Here is a 19873-nt window from a genome sequence, read left to right as displayed (position 1 = left end):
TTAATAATTTGTAGTAGGTTTATATTCTATTTATTAATACATGTTCGCTTCTACTTACAGAGGTACTACCAATTCTTATCTCCTCAGGATGAGGAGACTGGCCGTCCATCTTCAAGCAAGTGGCCACACATTAGTTTCGAGATGGGCTACATAGCCTACGATAATCCGCCATCAAGCATTTCGATTTTCAGTCACCATCGGACTGAAAGTCTTATAGAGATCATTGGATGCGGATGGATGTATAGGAGGACCTCTGCAACTAGTGAAGTAGCAAGGAGTACGTCAGTAGACGGCAGAGAATCCGATAGAATCGAGCCACCTAGCAGGATCTGATCAGATGCACGAGCGCCTCCATCGGTGCACATATTGTGACCGACAGACTGATAAGAAATCTATACCAAAACTCTTCACTAGAATTATAAAAATTCTTATATGTATGCTTTAATTAATTTAATTTTATTATTTACTTATTATAGACATGGTAGCTGAGTCATCCATCAAGCCAGCTGCAATTATGGGAGGCCACACACCAATCTAGGAGGATTGGCGATTATTTAGATTCTAATTGTGACAGATCGCAGTAAAATTTCAAACTATATTTATGAAGTTGTTACAGGATTGATATATATATTAGGATTAATATATTTTTAAACTATGTAGGTGGATTATGCGGAGTACGTCATTGCGTGGCACGACGATGACCCATTCACTCAGCCCCTCTTTGAACTTGAGGGATGGCTCAGGATCACCGGAGGGGTGAGTAGGAGCTGGGTTATAGGATTCGACCACAGCTTCGACCCTCCGCAGCTCAATATTCTTCGACATCCTCACAGGCCTCGACATCCCAAACTTGGAGCGATGCGTATATGGAGGAGATTGTGTAGAGGCTTCTAAGCCAGCGATCTCAGAGCTTTCGAGATGCCGTTCGGATACGATCGTAGAGATTCTTCAAGATCCGCAGCTGTGCGACCAGCTGGCTCATTGTTCTAGCCATCACATAGGTAATTCTATTAGTAAGCTTTTTTACTTGTTTTAAGTTTTCATATTTAGAAGCTTCACATATTTAGGCTTGAGTTGGGGAAGGAGATTTAGGGGCTAAAAGTTCAATCTAACCATCCAATTGATGGGCTGGGGTGTCTATAGTTTCGTATGATCGAATGAAATATGTAGGAATAATTTATTCGAGAATTAAAAGAGTGTATCGAAAGATACACTCCGTATCAAAATTTATTAATAATATTTTATTTTTTTCATTTCAGAATGTTGGGATATTCGGCTCTCATCCACCAACTGCAGGAGAGGAGCAGGAGGACGAGCAGAAGGATGAGAAGGAAGATCTGGGCTGATTTTTTTTTATCTTGATTTATTATATTTTTTTGATACTGCTTGTAAAATTATACAATTTATATTTTAAATATAATATAATATAATTATTTTTTTATTTATAATTATCATATTATCTTTGGATTTTAATTATAACAGATGTTAGGAACCATAATTGATTTTGATTAATTAAAATAAATTTTAAAAAATATTATTATTAATTAAAAAAAATTAAATTAACTATTATCGATGGTATTAGCAACATTTTAGTAACAAAATATTATTATTAAATTATTTTAAAAAATAAAATTAAATATCACTAATGGTATTAGCGATGGCTTGAGCTGTCTCTAATGCTTATTCGCAACGATATTATTGACAATAAAGCCATCATAATTATTTATTTTTTAAAATTTTATTTAAAAATAAGAAAATAAAAGCCATCACTAATGCCATCCCTAATAGTCTTCATTAGCGATGGGTAAAAGTCTTGTCGCTAATAAGGGCAATCGATGACTAAAATTTTTTCGACCACCAATTAGCAATGGTAAGCCGTCGCTAATAGTATTAGCGACGGTAAAACAACTATTAGCGACGGTAATTAAACGTCGCTAATAATCAAATTTCTTGTAGTGAGCCTCACCTAAGATAGTTTAATATGCATTAGAAAGACAATTCGGTGTTGGATGTGTTGCAGCTAAGGGCTCATGGCTCGGCACATGAAGTATTATCTATTCTGGTCTATGGGTCTCATGATTTTATCTTTCAAAAATACCTCATATGAGAGGGACAATCTCTTCCTATATAAGTTAGAGTCTTCTTTAACTTACAACCAATATAGGATTAATTATGTCTTTTTACACCACAATATAGCCCCCTAGTTAAGAGGAAGTTTTATATATGGACGAAAGGTGTTCTCCTCTTTTTTCTTACCATAGACTGTCTCATACGAGAGGAATGATCCTTTCCTATATAAGTCAGAGTCTTCTTTAACTCACAACCAATATGGGACTAATTATTGCCCTCCCTTATCACCACAACATAGCTCTCTAGTTAGGGGAGAGTTGTATATGGACGAAAGATGTCCTCTTCCTTATTTTTATCATAGACTAATGTATAGCATGCCACTGTTGCCGCCTATCTGGCACACCATTATTGCGGCTAAGGACTTATAGCTCCGCACGTAAAGTATTGTTTACTCTGGTCTATGAGCCTTAGATTTTTTTCTTTCAAAAGATACTTCACGGGCGAAGGATGGTCATTTCCTATATAAATCAGAGTCCTCCTTAACTTATAACCAATATGGAACTAATGATGCTTTCTTTCTACACCACAACAGGATGATTTGAAAATAATATGATATTGAAATTCATCTTGTATTTATTGTGGTGATATCATATGTTAGGCTAATATATATTGGATTGAAACTTGATCTACCGTTCACATACCTTGTAAAAAAGCTCATTTATACTTGTGAATTTTGTCTATTAATCTGTTTTGGAAGGGTTTGGAGATCGTTTAGAGCTCTTGTGACTTAGAAGATTTGGATTGGACTTTTGATTTTATTCTAACATAACTTTTATTGCATCCATGACTGCTTCTTCATCCTTGATGGTTTTAACCTTTTTATTTCAGTCTCTAATAATTTTGATCATAGAATTTGATTTGGAGGGTCCAAGATCAAGAAAGAATAGGGTTAAACAGCTTCAGCCTTTTTCTCTATTTTGTAAATGAAGATCAAAAGCTACTACTAGAGGCGTGATGTTCTATTAACTATTCTTATTTTTTTAGTAGCATAAAAATTATTCTCCGATTATCAAGTTCATAATACATACATATACATATACAAACATATATACATGCTATGTACATGCATATATACATATATATTATACATACATATTCATGTAAGTGTACGTGGGTATGTATTTTTTTAAATATTTCTAGAAATAAATATTCTGCTCTACCATGAAGATAGATTCATAAATGATGAAACTAGACTGTCAGTGAACGAAAAATAGTTAAATAAAACAAAAAAAATTCATATACACTGTTGTGAGAGTGATCTTTGTTGTCCCCCTAGGCACCATGTAAAATTTCATCAATGTGGATAACATTAAATTATAATTGCATGTCAATATTTTATTAGATAACTCTTTCAACCGACAATAGAAGATTTGGATTACATCTTTGATTTTATGCCAACACAACTTTCGATGCATCCATATCTGCTTCTTCATCTTTGATGGTTTTAACCCCTTATTTCAGTCTTCTAGAGCATTGATCATAGAATTTGATTTGGAGGGTTCAAGGTCAAGAAACGGTGGAACATCTTCAGCCTTTTCCCTATCTTGTAAACCAAGATCGAAAGCTACTTCTAGAAGGATGGTGTTCTATTAAGTATGTATGTATGCCACCACACACACATATATATATATAGACACACACATACATACATACATATACATATACACACACACATACATACATACATGTAGTGCATTGAGAAAAGGACCACCCACGTGATTGTAGAGCCCCTCCCATTTGTACACAAACTCCGACTTGACTAGAGGGCTATGTTATAATGGACGAAGAGCATCATTAGTCCAATATTGGTTTTAAGTTAAAGAAGACTCTCACTTATATAGGAAGTGACCATCCATGCATCCCACATGAGGTGCCTTTTATATCGGAATTCAGAGGGGTAAAATCATGAGGCCCATGAACTAGAGAGGATAATTCCTCACATGTTGAGCCATAAGCCCTTCACCACAATAATATATTATGGTATAGAAGGGAAAGCATCATTAGTTTTATATTAATTGTGAGTTAGGAGGGACTCTGGTTTATATAGGAAAGGACCACCCATCCCATGTGAGATGTCTTTTGGATGAGATTTAAAAGAATAAAATCATGAGGCCTATAGGTTAGAGCGGACAATACCTCATATGTCAAGCCATGAACTATTGATCACAACAGTGGCACGCCATGTAGGGGGCCATCCCTATGACTGTGGGCCTCTTCCATCCGTACATAGATCTTCGATCCATACATATTATCAATCAAAATAAAATTATCAATTTAACATAGAACATAATTTATAAGTCCAGATTTATAGAAATCAAACATAGAAATAGAATTACAATTCAACATAGAACATATAAATAACCAAAATAATTTTATGCATATCATCAACCAAAATAGAATTACCAAAAAAAATTATAAACATATATATTTGGATATGGGTTCAGATATTATCCATATTCGTAGGTTCAGGTCGGATTCGGATTTGGATTTGGGTAGAAAATAGCATACCCATACTCTACTCATACTCATACTACAGTTTTCGAATTTTACCCAAATTCGAACCCAAACTCGGTCAAACCCTATTTTTTGAGTTTGATCGGATTTGGATAGGGTGCATACCTATCGAGTCGGGTTGATTTTGCCATCCCTAGTTGATTTAACTTATTTATGTATATTTAGATCATTGAACATTTTTATTTGATGTAATATGTCATATTTCAATCATTATTTTTAAAAAATAATTTCTCTTTCACAGAAATGAAACATAAATGTTTACTTTATTTTATTCTTTATGATATTGTCAAAGTTTATTTTGAAGAATATTTTAAATTTAATCTCAAAGTATTCTCATAATTATATATGGATTTTCTTACATACTCTCTCTGAATAGATAATTTATGATTATTTTATTTATACTATAGAAAACTAATAATGACATTTGATACAAAAAATATTAGCATTATTATATTATATTTTTATCTTAAATAATTTTTAATTTAGTATATTAATACAAGTCCAGTCAAACCAGTAATCTATATATACCAGTACTAAGAAGATACCGATAATGAGAAATTCGACAACCACCGCAATAAGTACAATATCATATTTGATGGCTCTAGGATGACCAGATCTAAGCTCCGTATGAAAATGAATAATTTAAGGTTTAGCTATAATCTCATAAAATTTTATAAATTATGATATTTTTATTGATATATTAATTAAATATGATAATAATTCACGGCACTTTAAATTAAATGCTTAGAATACAAAACTATAGTGGCTTTTACAATAAAATACTACTGGTAAAAAATATTTATTGAAAGAAAATATTATTTATACTATAATGTAGTACAAAAAGGATTTTTAATAGTATAAAATGATCAAAAGTAATTTACCGCTAAAAGTTATATTTTATTGCAATATTTCTTAGGATGTCAAAGAGTGATAAGAAGAAAGGAGTTCTGTCAGGGTTGGGTTTTCTTTGTTTCTGTCAAGGAAATTTCCCAGAAGAGAGGTGGATGGTGAAGAAATGGAATACGCTTTGCATGGCGTGGTTTTGAGATGGTCGGTCTGAATGGCTTTTGGCCGTCTCCGTGCCATTGATCGAGCTTCACATGGCGACAATAACAATTCTATGAGACCACCATGGAAAAAACGACACGTAAAATACGATAGGCAATGTAAGGGCATATGGTCGATTGGTAAAATGCTATGCCTGATAATTTGCCGAAAATACTGTCATTAATAAAAGATATTAATGGTGATATTATCGACGGTAATAATTTTATCATAAATTATTATTTTATCGGTGATTATTAGAGATAATATTTTTATCATCTCTAATAATAATTTTTATCGATAAAAAATAATGATAAAAAATAAATCATGATAAAAAAAATTATTAAACTTATTAGCCATGACGGAAAGGGTATTAGAGATGGTGCTAGCCATCGTTAATAATTATTAGCAATAGCATTATTAGCATCGGATTTAGTCATCTCAAAAAAAAAAAATTTTTATTTATTTATTAAATTTATTAGTGACGGCAAAAAAAGTATTAGCGATAAAATGAGCTGTTGCTAATAATCATTAGCGACGGCATTATTATCGACGAAAATTGCCATTGCAAAAAATATTTTTTTTTATTTTTTAAACTTATTAGCGATGGTGGATAATTATCTTCAACATTCATTACCTAAATAATTATTGTTAGAGTATTGTCACGAAAGACCGTCTCGATCTAATAGCCCTAGCTACGTCGATCAATAAAATTTAATTTTGACGGCCACGAACGATCGCATGATGATCTGATAGATAAAGATCACCAATGAGTCTAAAAATTTGCAACGATGATCTCGATAAAATTTGTAGCACACTATCAAAATTTTATTTTAATCGGACACCATTATCATGGTCAATTTAGTACGAGATAATTTTGACCGTTAAATGAAAAATGAGTGATCAAAAGGCCAAATGACGTCTGATTAAGATAATTTTTTAGATAAATGATCTTTATTACTATTTTAATTATTTATATGGTGGTGATCATAAAATTCAAACAGCGCATATATGAACCATCCACATTAAACAGATCTTACAAAAATACTATATAATTACTTAAGGACTTTAAGAATGAGTATCAGAAAATATATAGTTTTGGATCGTTCATATATGCGTGATTTGAATTTTACGATCATCATTGGACAAACGATCAAAGTAGTAGCAAATATTATTTATCTAAAAAATATCTTATAATCGGATGTCGTTTGGCCTTTTGATCACTCATTTTTTATTTAACAGCTCAAATCATTTCATACTAAATTGACCATGATAATGACATTCAATTGAAGTAAAATTTTGATAATTTGCTAGAAATATCTCCGAGATCATCGTTACATATTTTTGGATCCATCAGTGGTCTTTATCTATCAGATCATTAGCGATCGTTCGTAGCCATCGAATCCAAATTTTCATGATCGACATACCTAAGGCTATTGAATCGAGGTGATCTTTTGTGACGATACTCTAATAATAATTATTTAGATAATAAATGATGAATATGAATTTTAAATTTTAAAATTAATAGTTTTTTAAAATATAAAATTATTAACGATGATTTTTAGTGATGGCATTTCTGCCATCGCTAATACTATATATTAGCGACAGAAGATGACTAATAGCGATGACTTTTGCCATCACTATTAAATTTAAAATTTAAATTTTTTTTAGTTAAATTATAATAAAACATATTAGCGACGGTGCTCTATTTTTTAGTGACTGAATTAGCCGTCGCTAATAGTTTTACCGATGGCGTTAGCGACGGCAAAGAGCCATCGCTAATAATTTTGAAAAATATTTATTTAAAAAATTATGAAAAAAATATTTTTATCCCTGATAAAAATATTAGCGATGGCTATCCATTTTTAGCGATGGATTTTACTGTTGCTAATAGTTTTACCGACGGTATTAGCGATAGGGACTTATTGTTGCTAATACTCCGCGACACATACCCAAGCACGGGCGGAAAAAAATTTCTTTTGTGCACTCCTCATCTCTCTCCTCTTTTTTTCTCTCATTGGCACCCAAACCCCCCTCAACCCCCTCTCGCCGGTGCCCAAACCCTCATTCCCTCCTCTTCCCTCATCCTCTCCTCTCGTCGGTGCCCAAACGCTCCGTCCCTCCCTGCCCCATCCCTCCAGCATCCCGCAGCCCTGAGCCCGCATCCCTCCATGCCTGCGGTCGCCTCGGCCTCGCTGGCCTAACCTCTAGGCCTCGAGCTTACATCCCTTCATGCCCGCGACAGCCCCGCATCCCTTCACGCCCCCGGCCACCCTGACCCCTTCGGCCCTGATGTCGTTGGCCCCGCCCCACGGCCCTTGCCTTGTTGCCCTCAGCCCGTGACCCCAGCCCACCGACCTGACCCTGCAACCCCGACTCGCATTGCCTTCCTGCGGCCCCATCCCTATGCCCTCATCCCTACGACTGCATCCTCGAGCCGTTGTCCCGTCCCTAAGCCGACATCCCATTCCTAGCCATCCTCTCGCCCCTTGGTCCCCACGCGCTAGCCCAACTTATATTGTGAGTATTAGATGGCATTAGCGACGGCTAATGCTGTCACTAAAAATTATTTTTTTATTTGAATTATGTTAATAAAGTTTAATTATTTATTAAAAATTAATTAATTAAATATTAATTTAATTAATTAGTTAGATAATTAATTAATTAATTAATTAGTTAATTAATTAGAAGCACAGGATTTGAGTCTCGGCATGCAGAGCGCTCGGATCGAAGGAAGATGCTAGGCAGCATTGTAAATATGGGGCCGGGGCATGTCCTGCGCGCTCGGGTCTCGGCTCCCAATTGACATCCAAGACATTCAACCTCCGTGCGCCCTGCATGCTCAGGCCGATGAAAGGTGTCGGGTAGCATTGCAAACATGTGGTTGGGGCCTGCCCTGCGCACTCAGGCCTTGGGTCTCAACTGGCATCCAAGGCAAGCTCAGGTCGATGGAAGGTGCTGGACAGCATTGCAAATACGGGGTCGAGGCGTGCCATGCGTGCTCGGGCCTTGGGTCCCAACCGATGTCCAAGGGAGTCGGTCCTCGCACAAAGGTCGAATGCATATTCTATGGGAACCCATAATTGGATGTTAATTTAAGTAATTAATTAGGTATTGATTTTAAAAAAAATTATATTGCATGGAGCCGTAGATCCGTCTTATGATTAATGTACATATTCTACTGTATCCGTATATTTATATATTTTTATATGGGTGGAAGAATTATGTACATTGGTCAATTGATTGTCCAGTATAGATAATTTGAGAAATATAAGTAATTCTATAGAACATTACAGTAATCAAACGGTATGTTGAGGGCAGCTGGTTTGATATCGAGGCGGAGAGTGACTACTATAGGATCCCCGAAGAAGTGATCAAGTTAACCTACTCCTTAGGTGATGATAGTGTCATTCTGTTTAAGTGCCTATGGTTGATATCGATAATTGTATGAAGGTTGATTCATGGTATGGCTTATTGAAATAAAAAATGGATCAAAAGCATATGTGAATGATCCCTTTGTGCTAGCCCAACAAGCAGCTCAAGTATATTATATTCCATTTCCATCATGAGAGAGAGAAAGAAAAGATTGGTGGGCTGTATGTAAGGTTAAGTCTCGAGCTGTTCATTATGCACTCGAAGAAGAAGAGCCTTAATTGTCAGAATACTTTCAGGAGGATGAAACATTAGGGTTTCATTGGTCTTCAATAGATGTCGAGTTGGATGCTCCAAGAATTATCATACATGATGGTCAATATGAGGAGGTAGATCTAATTGATTTGTTTTAAAGGACAATCCTATCCAAGAAGGAGAAGAAGAGGAAGAAGAAGAAGAACTGGAAGAAGAGAAAGAGGTGGAAGAAGAAGAAGAATTAGAAGAAGAATTTGAAAGGTACCAGACATCTAAAGAGGCGGATGAGAGTGTTAAGTATATAATCCTTGAATCATTTTAAATTTTGCATTGCCATCCATAATTGTATAATTAATTTGATGAGTCTATTTATTTTTATTTTCAGAGATTATACATCATGTCTTCTAGAGGTCGGAGCCGTGCCAGTAGAGGACAGAGCTCTCAAGGAGAGAGCGATTATGCGGCCAGCTCACAAGTTTCTGCACCTCTCACACCCCATGATAAATTTTAACACTTTAGATATTCTCATTTATGTTATTTTATCCTTTGCTAGCTAATATAACATTCTTTATATTAGATGTTTTACGCTCAGGTTTGGAGGATGGGGTCACCAGTGACCCCATAGTCACATGCATCAACGATCGGCTTCTAGACACAGAGGCATGGTAGAGAACTTGTCCAGCTCGTAGTACTTCCGACTTGATCGGAGGATAGAGAGCTCATCCACATTCAAAGTCGATCATAAGTATTATATCTATACTGAATATGTTTAAAATTTAGTCATTGTAGAGTCTAATATTTATTATTTAAAATTATTTTTGTAGCATATTTACAGAGAGCTTTGTGCCTCATGTGATTACTGAGATCATCCGACGATTGATGCTGGAGATGATGAATGAGTTCTCCAGTTGGCCATCGAGGGCTCGTGATGCAGCCTGAGAGATGTTCCTAGTAAGTCAAAGGTGTTTAATTTAATAATTCGTAGTAGGTTTGTATTCTATTTATTAATACACACTTGCTTCTACTTACTGGGGTACTATCAATTCTTATCTCCTCAGGATGAGGAGGCTGGCCATCTGATCTTCAAGTAAGTGGCCACACGTAGGTTTCAAGATGGGCTACATAGCCTACAGCAATCCACCATCAAGCATTTTGATTTTCAGTCACCATCGGACTGAAAGTCCTATAGAGATCATTGGATGCAGACGGATGTATGGGAGGACCTCTGCAACCAGTGAAGTAGCGAGGAGTACGTCAGTAGATGACAGAGGGTCCGATAGAATCGAGCCACCTAGCAGGATCCGATTAGATGCACGGGTGCCTCCATCGGTGCACATGTTGTGACCGGCAAACTGGTAAGAAATCTATACCAAAACTCTTCACTAGAACTGTAAAAATTCTTATATGTATGCTTTAATTAATTTAATTTTATTATTTACTTATTGTAGATATGGTAACTGAGTCATCCATCAGGCCAGCTGCAATTTTGGGAGGCCACACACCAATCTAGGAGGATTGATGATTATTTAGATTCTAGGTTAGGGCAGATCGCAGTAAAAATTTCAAACTATATCTATTAAGTTGTTATAGGATCTGATATGTATATTAGGACTATATATTTTTAAACTGTGTAGGCAGATTATGCGGAGTACATCATTGTATGACACGACGATGATCCATTCACTCAGCCCCTCTTTGACCTTGAGGGATGGCTCAGGGTCACTGGAGGGTGAGTAGGAGCCGAGTTATAAGATTCGACCACAGCTTCGATCCTCCAGTGGCTCGATACTCTTCGACATCCTCACAGGCTTCGACATCTCAGACTTGGAGCAATGCACATATGGAGGAGGTCGTGTAGAGGCTTCTAAGCCAGCGACCTCAGAGCTTTCGGAATGCCGTTCGCAATACGGTCGTGAAGATTCTCTGAGATCCACAGCTGTGCGATCAGCTAGGCTCATTATTCCAGTCATCACATCAGGTAACTCTATTAGTAAGCTTTTTTTACTTGTTTTAAGTTATCATATTTACAAGCTTCACATATTTAGGTTTGAGTTAGGAAAGGAGATCTAGGGACTAAAAGTTCAATCTAACCATCCAATTGATGGACTGGAGGTGTTTATAGTTTTGTATCATTAAATGAAATGTGTAGAAATAATTTATTCAAGAATCGAAGGAGTGTATCGAAAGATACACCTCCATATCAAAATTTATTAATAATATTTTATTTTTCTTCATTTCAGGATGCTAGGACATCCGGCTCTCATCCACCAGCTGCTGGAGAGGAGTAGAAGAGCGAGGAGGAGGAGGATCTGGGCTGATTTTCTTTTATTTTGATTTATTATATTTTTTTGATACTGCTTGTAAAATTATACAATTTATATTTTAAATATAATATAATATAATTATTTTTTATTTATAATTATCATATTATCTTTGGATTTTAATTATAACAGGTGTTAGAAACTATAATTGATTGTGATTAATTAAAATAGATTTTAAAAAAATATTATTATTAATTTTTTTAAAAAAATTAAATTAACTATTACCATAGGTATTAACGATGGCTTTAGTAACAAAATATTATTATTAATTTTTTAAAAAATAAAATTAAATATCATCGACGGTATTAGCGATGGCTTAAGCTGTCTCTAATGCTTATTAGCGACGGCATTAGCGACAATAAAGCCATCACTAATTATTTTTAATTTTTTTTAAAATTTTATTTAAAAATAAGAAAATAAATAGCGATGGAACTTTGCCGTCGCTAATGCCATCTCTAATAGTTTTCATTAGCGATGGGTAAAAGTCTTATCGCTAATAAGGGTAATTAGTGACTAGAATTTTTTCGATCACCAATTAGCAATGGTAAGCCATCACTAATAGTATTAGCGATGATAAAATAACTATTAACGACGATAATTAGCCATCGCTAATAGTCAAATTTTTTGTAGTGAGCCTCACCTAAGATAGTTTAATATGCATTAGAAAGGCAACTTGGTGTTGGATGTGTTGCGACCAAGGGCTCATGGCTCGGCACATGAAGTATTATCTATTCTGGTCCATAGGCCTCATAGTTTTATCTTTCAAAAAGTGTCTCATATTAGAGAGATAATTTCTTCCTATGTAAGTCAGAGTCTTCTTTAACTCACAACAAATATAAGATTAATTATGTCCTCTCTTATACACCACAATATAGCCCCCTAGTTAAGAAAAAGTTTTATATATGGACGAAAGGTGTCCTCCTCCTTTTTCTTACCATAGACTGCCTCACATGAGAAGGATGATCTCTTCCTATATAAGTCAGAGTCTTCTTTAACTCACAACCAATATGGGACTAATTATTGCCCTCTCTTATACACCACAACATAGCCTCCTAGTTAGGGGAGAGTTGTATATGGACGAAAGGTATCCTCCTCTTTATTTTTATCATAGACTAATGTATAGCATACCACCGTTGCTGCCTATCTGATACACCATTATTGCAGCCAAGGGCTTATAGCTCCGCACGTAAAGTATTGTTTGCTCTGGCCTATGAGCCTCAGATTTTTGCCCTTCAAAAGATACTTCACGTGTGAAGGATGGTCATTTTCTATATAAATCAAAGTCCTTCTTAACTTATGACTAATATGGAACTAATGATGCCTTCCTTTCTACACCACAATAGGATGATTTGAAAATAATTTGATGTTGAAATTCATCTTGTATTTATTGTGGTGATATCATATGTTAGGCTAATATATATTGGATTGAAACTTGATCTACCGTTCACATACCTTGTAAAAAAGCTCATTTATACTTGTGAATTTTGTCCTATTAATCTGTTTTGGAAGGGTTTGGAGATCGTTTAGAGCTCTTGTGACTTAGAAGATTTGGATTGGACTTTTGATTTTATTCTAACATAACTTTTATTGCATCCATGACTGCTTCTTCATCCTTGATGGTTTTAACCTTTTTATTTCAGTCTCTAATAATTTTGAACATAGAATTTGATTTGGAGGGTCCAAGATCAAGAAAGAATAGGGTTAAACAGCTTCAGCCTTTTTCTCTATTTTGTAAATGAAGATCAAAAGCTACTACTAGAGGCATGATGTTCTATTAACTATTCATTATTTTTTTAGTAGCATAAAAATTATTCTCCGATTATCAAGTTCATAATACATACATATACATATACAAACATATATACATGCTATGTACACGCATATATACATATATATTATACATACATATTCATGTAAGTGTACGTGGGTATGTATATTTTTAAATATTTCTAGAAATAATAATTCTAATCTACCATGAAGATAGATTCATAAATGATGAAACTAGACTGTCAGTGAACCAAAAATAGTTAAATAAAACAAAAAAAATTCATATACACTATTGTGAGAGTGATCTTTGTTGTCCGCCTAGGCACCATGTAAAATTTCATCAATGTGGATAACATTAAATTATAATTGCATGTCAATATTTTATTAGATAACTCTTTCGATTGACAATAGAAGATTTGGATTACATCTTTGATTTTATGCCAACACAACATTCGGTGCATCCATATCTGCTTCTTCATCTTTGATGGTTTTAACCCCTTATTTCAGTCTTCTAGAGCATTGATCATAGAATTTGATTTGGAGGGTTCAAGGTCAAGAAACATCACGGTGGAACATCTTCAGCCTTTTCCCTATCTTGTAAATGAAGATCAAAAGCTACTTCTAGTAGGATGGTGTTCTATTAAGTAAGTATGTATGTATGCATACACACACACACACATACATACATATATGTAGTGCACTGAGAAGTGGATCACCCATGTGACTGTGGAGCCCCTCCCATCTGTACACAAACTCCGTCTTGACTAAGGGACTATGTTATGGTGGACGGAGAGCATCATTAGTCCCATGCTGGTTTTAAGTTAAAGAAGACTTTGGCTTATATAGGAAAGGACCATCCATGCATCCCACATGAGGTGCCTTTTATATTGGAATCTAGAGGGGCAAAATCATGAAGCCCATGAACTAGAGAGGATAATCCTCACGTGTCGAGCCATAAGCCTTTCACCACAACAGTATATTATGGTATAGAAGGGAAAGCATCATTAGTTCCATATTGATTGTGAGTTAGGAGGGACTCTGGTTTATATAGGAAAGGACCACCCATTCCTTGTGAGGCGTCTTTTGAATCGAAATTTAAAAGAATAAAATCATGAGGCCTATGGGTCAGAGCGGACAATACCTCATATGTCAAGTCATGAACCATTGATCACAATAGTGGCGCACCATGTAGGGGGCCATCCCTATGACTGTGGGCCTCTTCCATCCGTATATAGACTTTCTTTTAACTGGGGGCTATGTTGTGATATTGGAGGAAGGGTATCATTAGTCTCACATTAATTACAAGTCAAGGAGGCTTTAACTTATATAGAAAGGGACCATCTATTCCACATGAGATGCTTTTTGAATGAAAATCCAGAGTGACAAAGTTGTGAAACTCATGGACTAGAGTGGATAGTATCTCACGTGCTGAACCATGAGCCCTTGGCCGCAGTAGTAGCATGCCAAGTAGGGAGAGGGAGGGCATCATTAGTTTCATATTGATTGTGAGTCAAGAAGGACTCTGGCTTATATAGAAAGGGATCATCAATCCCATATAAAGAACTTTTAGATCGGATTCCGGAGGGGCAGAATCATAAAAACTATAGATAGAGCAAACAATATCTCATGTGCCGAGCCATAAATCCTTGGCTATAATAGTGTGGATCTATCTATCTATGTCTTTATGTATGCATCTATGCATATATACTTTTTCAAATATTTTTAGAAACAAATATTCTGCCATATCTAAGATGGATTCATAAATGATGGAAGTAGTCTATAGGTGAACGAATAATAGTTAAATAAAACAAAAAAGTCTCATATATACCATTGTTGTGATGGCGATCTTTGTTATCCCTCTTGGCCCCATGTAAACATCATCAAGTGGATGGCATTAAATTACAATTGCATATCAATATTTTATTAATTAGATATCTCCACTACGCTCTGGTCCCATGCCGAAGCAACTAGACATCAAGGAATATTGGCATGCGAAAAGCAATGACACATGAATAACGCCCCAGATAAAAGTCCATATTTATCCAACGATTATCTCAATTTTGTGCTTTGCAATCAATTGGCAAATGACTCAGACTGACAGTTCCTTAGATAAAATGAATTGATTCTTTGCAAGAGTCTATAACCCTGGTAACAAGTTGTTTTTTCCTGCAAGCAATTCCACATTTGCTGTCCGAATTAATCCTTGAGAATATTTTGATTCAAAAAAAAACAAAAAAGGTCCACTCAAAAGCTTATTTCCTCTTTGGTATTTGTTTAGTATGTCCTATCATACTGAACTATGGTTGATATTGCTCTTAATTATTCTGAAGTTAAATTGTTCTTTAAGCAAACCACATAAACAACACATGCAACCCATCTTAACTGGGTTTAAGAGCCTGGAAGTGAACTTGAATCCCTTGATGATAGATTTAAAATTACATTAAAAATGACAAGTGAAATTGTATTTCCTTCAAATTAAGGCATCAAATGCCACACTCTTGACCCACATGAATAATTGGATATTAGGCTTTAGTGAGTCACCGAGAACTAGTAAGGGTCATGACAATGGAATGTTGCATTCACTTAATCGTTCCGATAATAATCTGAAACTTTTTGGTAGTGAACATTTGCTATAATTTTATGCTCTAATCGATACATCATGGTGACCAGGTGTCGCCATGGTGATGCGTCAAGGTCGTCGCCCCACACTTAAAAGCATATAATAATAGATATTTGATTTCATGCTTACCCACATTCAATCCAATAAAGGAAGATTATTAAAGCCGAAAGCATGTTAAAAGGCTTCTTAGGTGTACCATGTGGAGAGAGGCCATGGGTCATGTGGGCTCTATCAAGGGAACAACAACCACCCACTAGTTCTCACAGTATCCGACACATACATCTTCCTATTCTTTGCTGACTAGGTGGTTGCCCCTTGAAGGCACGCCTCTACAAGAGGTATCAAAGGTATGTTGATGTAGGGTAAGTGGTCCATACCTATATATTTAAAATGAACTGAGGATCTAACACTATGTCATTAGGGATGGCAGGCCTTGTTGATTTGATTCTTGGAATGGGCCATGCTTATATTTCAAACTATGAAGCATCGAGGTGCTTCGATATGCTTCATGTAGGACTCTCAAATTTTTTGATTAAGAATGCATTGTATGTGGTATTAGGTGCCTACTATGATGTGTCTAGATGCTTCAATATGCCACGAGTAGGGTAATCAACAATTTAACCAGGAAAGAAATGTTGATATTTGACATTAATAAGGGAAATTGATTGGACTAGATGGTCCATGACAACTCACCGTAAGGTACTTGAGAGGATGCACCAAAATACTTTCCATTGGACCTATACTCGAACAAAAGCTAACATAATAAGAGGCACCTTCAAGGACATGTAATGTATGCAGACCCGCAATTAGCTTCTTTTAGTAAACCTAGGTTTAGATTCATATGGGATACTATTCAAATTCCAGCTATAACATCTTATTTAGTGCCCAATATTTCTATAATGCTTCTATTTTTTGATTGATTTTTAGTGGTCATATGTTATCACATTTATTAAGACAAGTTATATCCTTACTTACCAATTTTTGCATTTCTAATTTCTATCAGAGGGTTATATTCAAGAAGAAATGGCTCATATTATTCTTTTGTGAGAAGAACCAATGAGTGGCATCTATATCGAAACCGACTTTGACTAGGCCTCTTTGTGGTCCCTAATTTGATGGAAGCCTACCCTAGGTCTTGCTTTTAGGTCCAAGGGCAAGGATTCAATTTTTTCATTTTTTCCTTTTTTTTTTTTGAAAACCAAGATCACAGAATTGGTTATGTTAATTATATCTTCCTAAGATTCTAGCTAAACACTATCTTTTGGTTTTGGAACAAAAAGTTCAGTTAACCATAGGAAAATAATGACTTGTTAACTTTGCAACGATGTTACGTTAGAAGCATCACTGGCTTCCACTAACAAGATGAATTCAAAACCTCTAACTTAGCATGGAAATTTTCTTAGTCAGGCTTATGGTATATAAGACAATAGGGAGCACTACAAAACTTTGATACCTAATTTTTGATAAAATGGCATGACCGTAATATGGCATCCTGGTGCATCAAAAGTTAGGGTCCGTGTGGGGCATAATACTCTGATGAGAGATGGTTTGATCAGTCTCTTGGTTTGACTCTTGGTCAACTTAGCCAACACGTTGTGATGGTAAACTGTTGACCTGAAGTGCCAACCCATGTAAGATGACTAACGCCAACAAGTGTAGATAGATATGAAGAATGACTCGCGTGTGTTGAGCCCACTACCTAACAACCGTCCTAGCCCTAAGATAAAAAGATAATTAGCACTAAACCAATAAATATTTAACTATACCTCCTTTGCAATGATGAGGTTAAAACATCAAACTTTGTACTCAAGACCAGCAATTACAGCCCTTTCATCTAGATTTTAAAGTATACTTTTCACAATTTTAACATTGATATATTACTATTATTATTATTTTCTGGTTGTTGTTGTTGTGGTTGTGGTTTGGGGTGGGGACCAACAGATCACTTATAGGAATTACTAAATCTTGGTAGTGGTAGTAGTAATCTGGAGTACATATTGTGAACAAGCAGCAAGGTTCAAAGAAAATAGAGTTTGAGCACCATAAAGATATGGTGAAAGGGTGGTGGTCCTTGAAGTAAATTCTTTCCTAATTACCAATTAGTGTGAGGGAGATGGCTTTCGATAGGGAGATAACATGGATGATTCTCAAGTAGGATATAAATAAGAAAGCACACTCCCAAACCATTGTCACACTGACCGGGAGACAGCCTATGAGTAGAGAGTAGCTCTTTAGGCAGTAATTTGGTTGGAACCATATATGGAGGGGCAATTTGGTTGGGGCACTTTAGAAAATGGTTGGAGGAAAGGTCCATGGACTGCCCAAGAAGATGAGATCCTCATTGAGCATGTGAACCAACATGGTGAAGGAAGATGGAACTGTGTCTCCAAGTTAACAGGTAATCACAAACCCCCTATACCCATGCAAACCAAACCAACATATTAATTACTTTCACCTGGTGGAGACAGTTATGGGCTCATTCTGTGACTATACTCATAGGTTGTTGCATTGTTATACCTTCCTGATCATTATAGCTTTAATCCAACTCTATTCTTCTTGGTTTTGTATTTTAGGACTTCGACGAAATGGCAAGAGTTGTAGGCTAAGGTGGGTGAACTACCTGAGGCCTGATCTCAAAAGAGGGAAAATTACTCCTCATGAGGAGAATATCATTCTTGAGCTGCATGCTTTGTGGGGAAACAGGTAACGCTCGATTTCTTCATTAGAAATTATTCTTTCTTTTTATTGTTTTCTTCACAAAATCTTCATCGAATCTTTCGTGGACTAACATCCATGGTATCACAATTGTAGGTGGTCCACCATTGCTCGGAGCCTTCCCGGGAGGACCGACAATGAGATCAAGAACTACTGGAGGACTCATTTCAAGAAGAGCAAGCCCTTGAAGAATATCGAGAAGGCGAGAGCTCGGTTTCTGAAACAGCAAGAAGAGCAACAGAAGAGTGAAGAGGAGCAACACCAAGAGGAGCAGCAGCAAGAGGATATGAGAGGGATCATGACCCAAGTAGAGGAAGCAACCCTTGCACAGGACATGCAGGAGATGAACTACATGTGCCCCCTAAACTATATGCTTCAAGGGGATGGTTGTTTTGGTGGTGGGGGTGGTGGTCGTAGTGGCTCTATAAGCGATGGTTCGAGCGAAGAAGAGATGTGGGGGAGCCTGTGGAATCTTGATGACATACATGATGATCGAGAGGGCATACGCTGTGGTGCTCTAACAATGCAAGATCAAGTGCTTGCTTTCAATTAAGGAGAATATCTAGTAGCTCACATGAAAAGAGAGAGAGAGAGAGAGTGGAGGGTTAAATATGTAGTGTTATGTTGTGGATGAGGATGCAAGCAATCCACTTTGAGCACTCACATATTATCATCTCTTGAAACTTGGTACTTGGGATGCCATGCTTTCCCTATCCTCCTTAATGCAGCTTTTATATGATGCAAGCATAAATAATATTACATGTTTTTATGATGCAAATGTAAATAATATTATATGTGAAAGAACCCATTTTCCCTTAATCCTATTGGAAATTAATTAAATGATTTGCATCTCCCTCTCTCATGTTAATCCCACTAATAAGAATCTAATCATATATACTGCTGAGTTTTGGCACACAGAAAGATTTTAGTTTCCTGTTATGATGAAAATGGAGAGCCCTATGCTAAGCATCTCAGAGTATAAATTTCTAACTAGATACTAAGCGGCACAAGCACAAGCTACTTATAATTCCATAAAAGTAGGCAGGAAAATAGAAAACAAAGTGATGGGAGTTAAAAATTGGAGGTGTTGATAAAATATCCTTAACAACTCTGGATACATAAAATCGACTTCTTT

At 35.9% G+C, this 19873-nt stretch overlaps 1 protein-coding gene across 1 annotated transcript; it reads left to right on the top strand.

Moving 5' to 3' along the window:
* Positions 1–18170: 18170 nt before the first annotated feature.
* LOC105053692 (uncharacterized) lies at positions 18171–19542 on the top strand. Its single transcript, XM_010934945.4, has 3 exons — positions 18171–18421; positions 18597–18726; positions 18835–19542. The coding sequence occupies exons 1-3, from the start codon at positions 18283–18285 to the stop codon at positions 19289–19291; spliced, it is 726 nt and encodes a 241-aa protein (XP_010933247.2). The 5' UTR covers positions 18171–18282; the 3' UTR covers positions 19292–19542.
* The last annotated feature ends 331 nt before the right edge of the window (positions 19543–19873 follow it).

This window comes from Elaeis guineensis, chromosome 11 (genome assembly GCF_000442705.2).
Source record: "Elaeis guineensis isolate ETL-2024a chromosome 11, EG11, whole genome shotgun sequence".
Lineage (NCBI taxonomy): Eukaryota > Viridiplantae > Streptophyta > Magnoliopsida > Arecales > Arecaceae > Elaeis > Elaeis guineensis.
Note: the sequence above shows the minus strand (reverse complement) of the source record. Positions and strands in the feature narration are given on the sequence as shown.

Coding starts and splice junctions, on each gene's coding strand:
- LOC105053692 (XM_010934945.4), top strand. CDS start 18,283: ATGGAGGGGCAATTTGGTTGGGGCACTTTAGAAAATGGTTGGAGGAAA. Junction 18,422..18,596: donor CTGTGTCTCCAAGTTAACAG/GTAATCACAAAC, acceptor TTTGTATTTTAG/GACTTCGACGAAATGGCAAG. Junction 18,727..18,834: donor CATGCTTTGTGGGGAAACAG/GTAACGCTCGAT, acceptor TCACAATTGTAG/GTGGTCCACCATTGCTCGGA.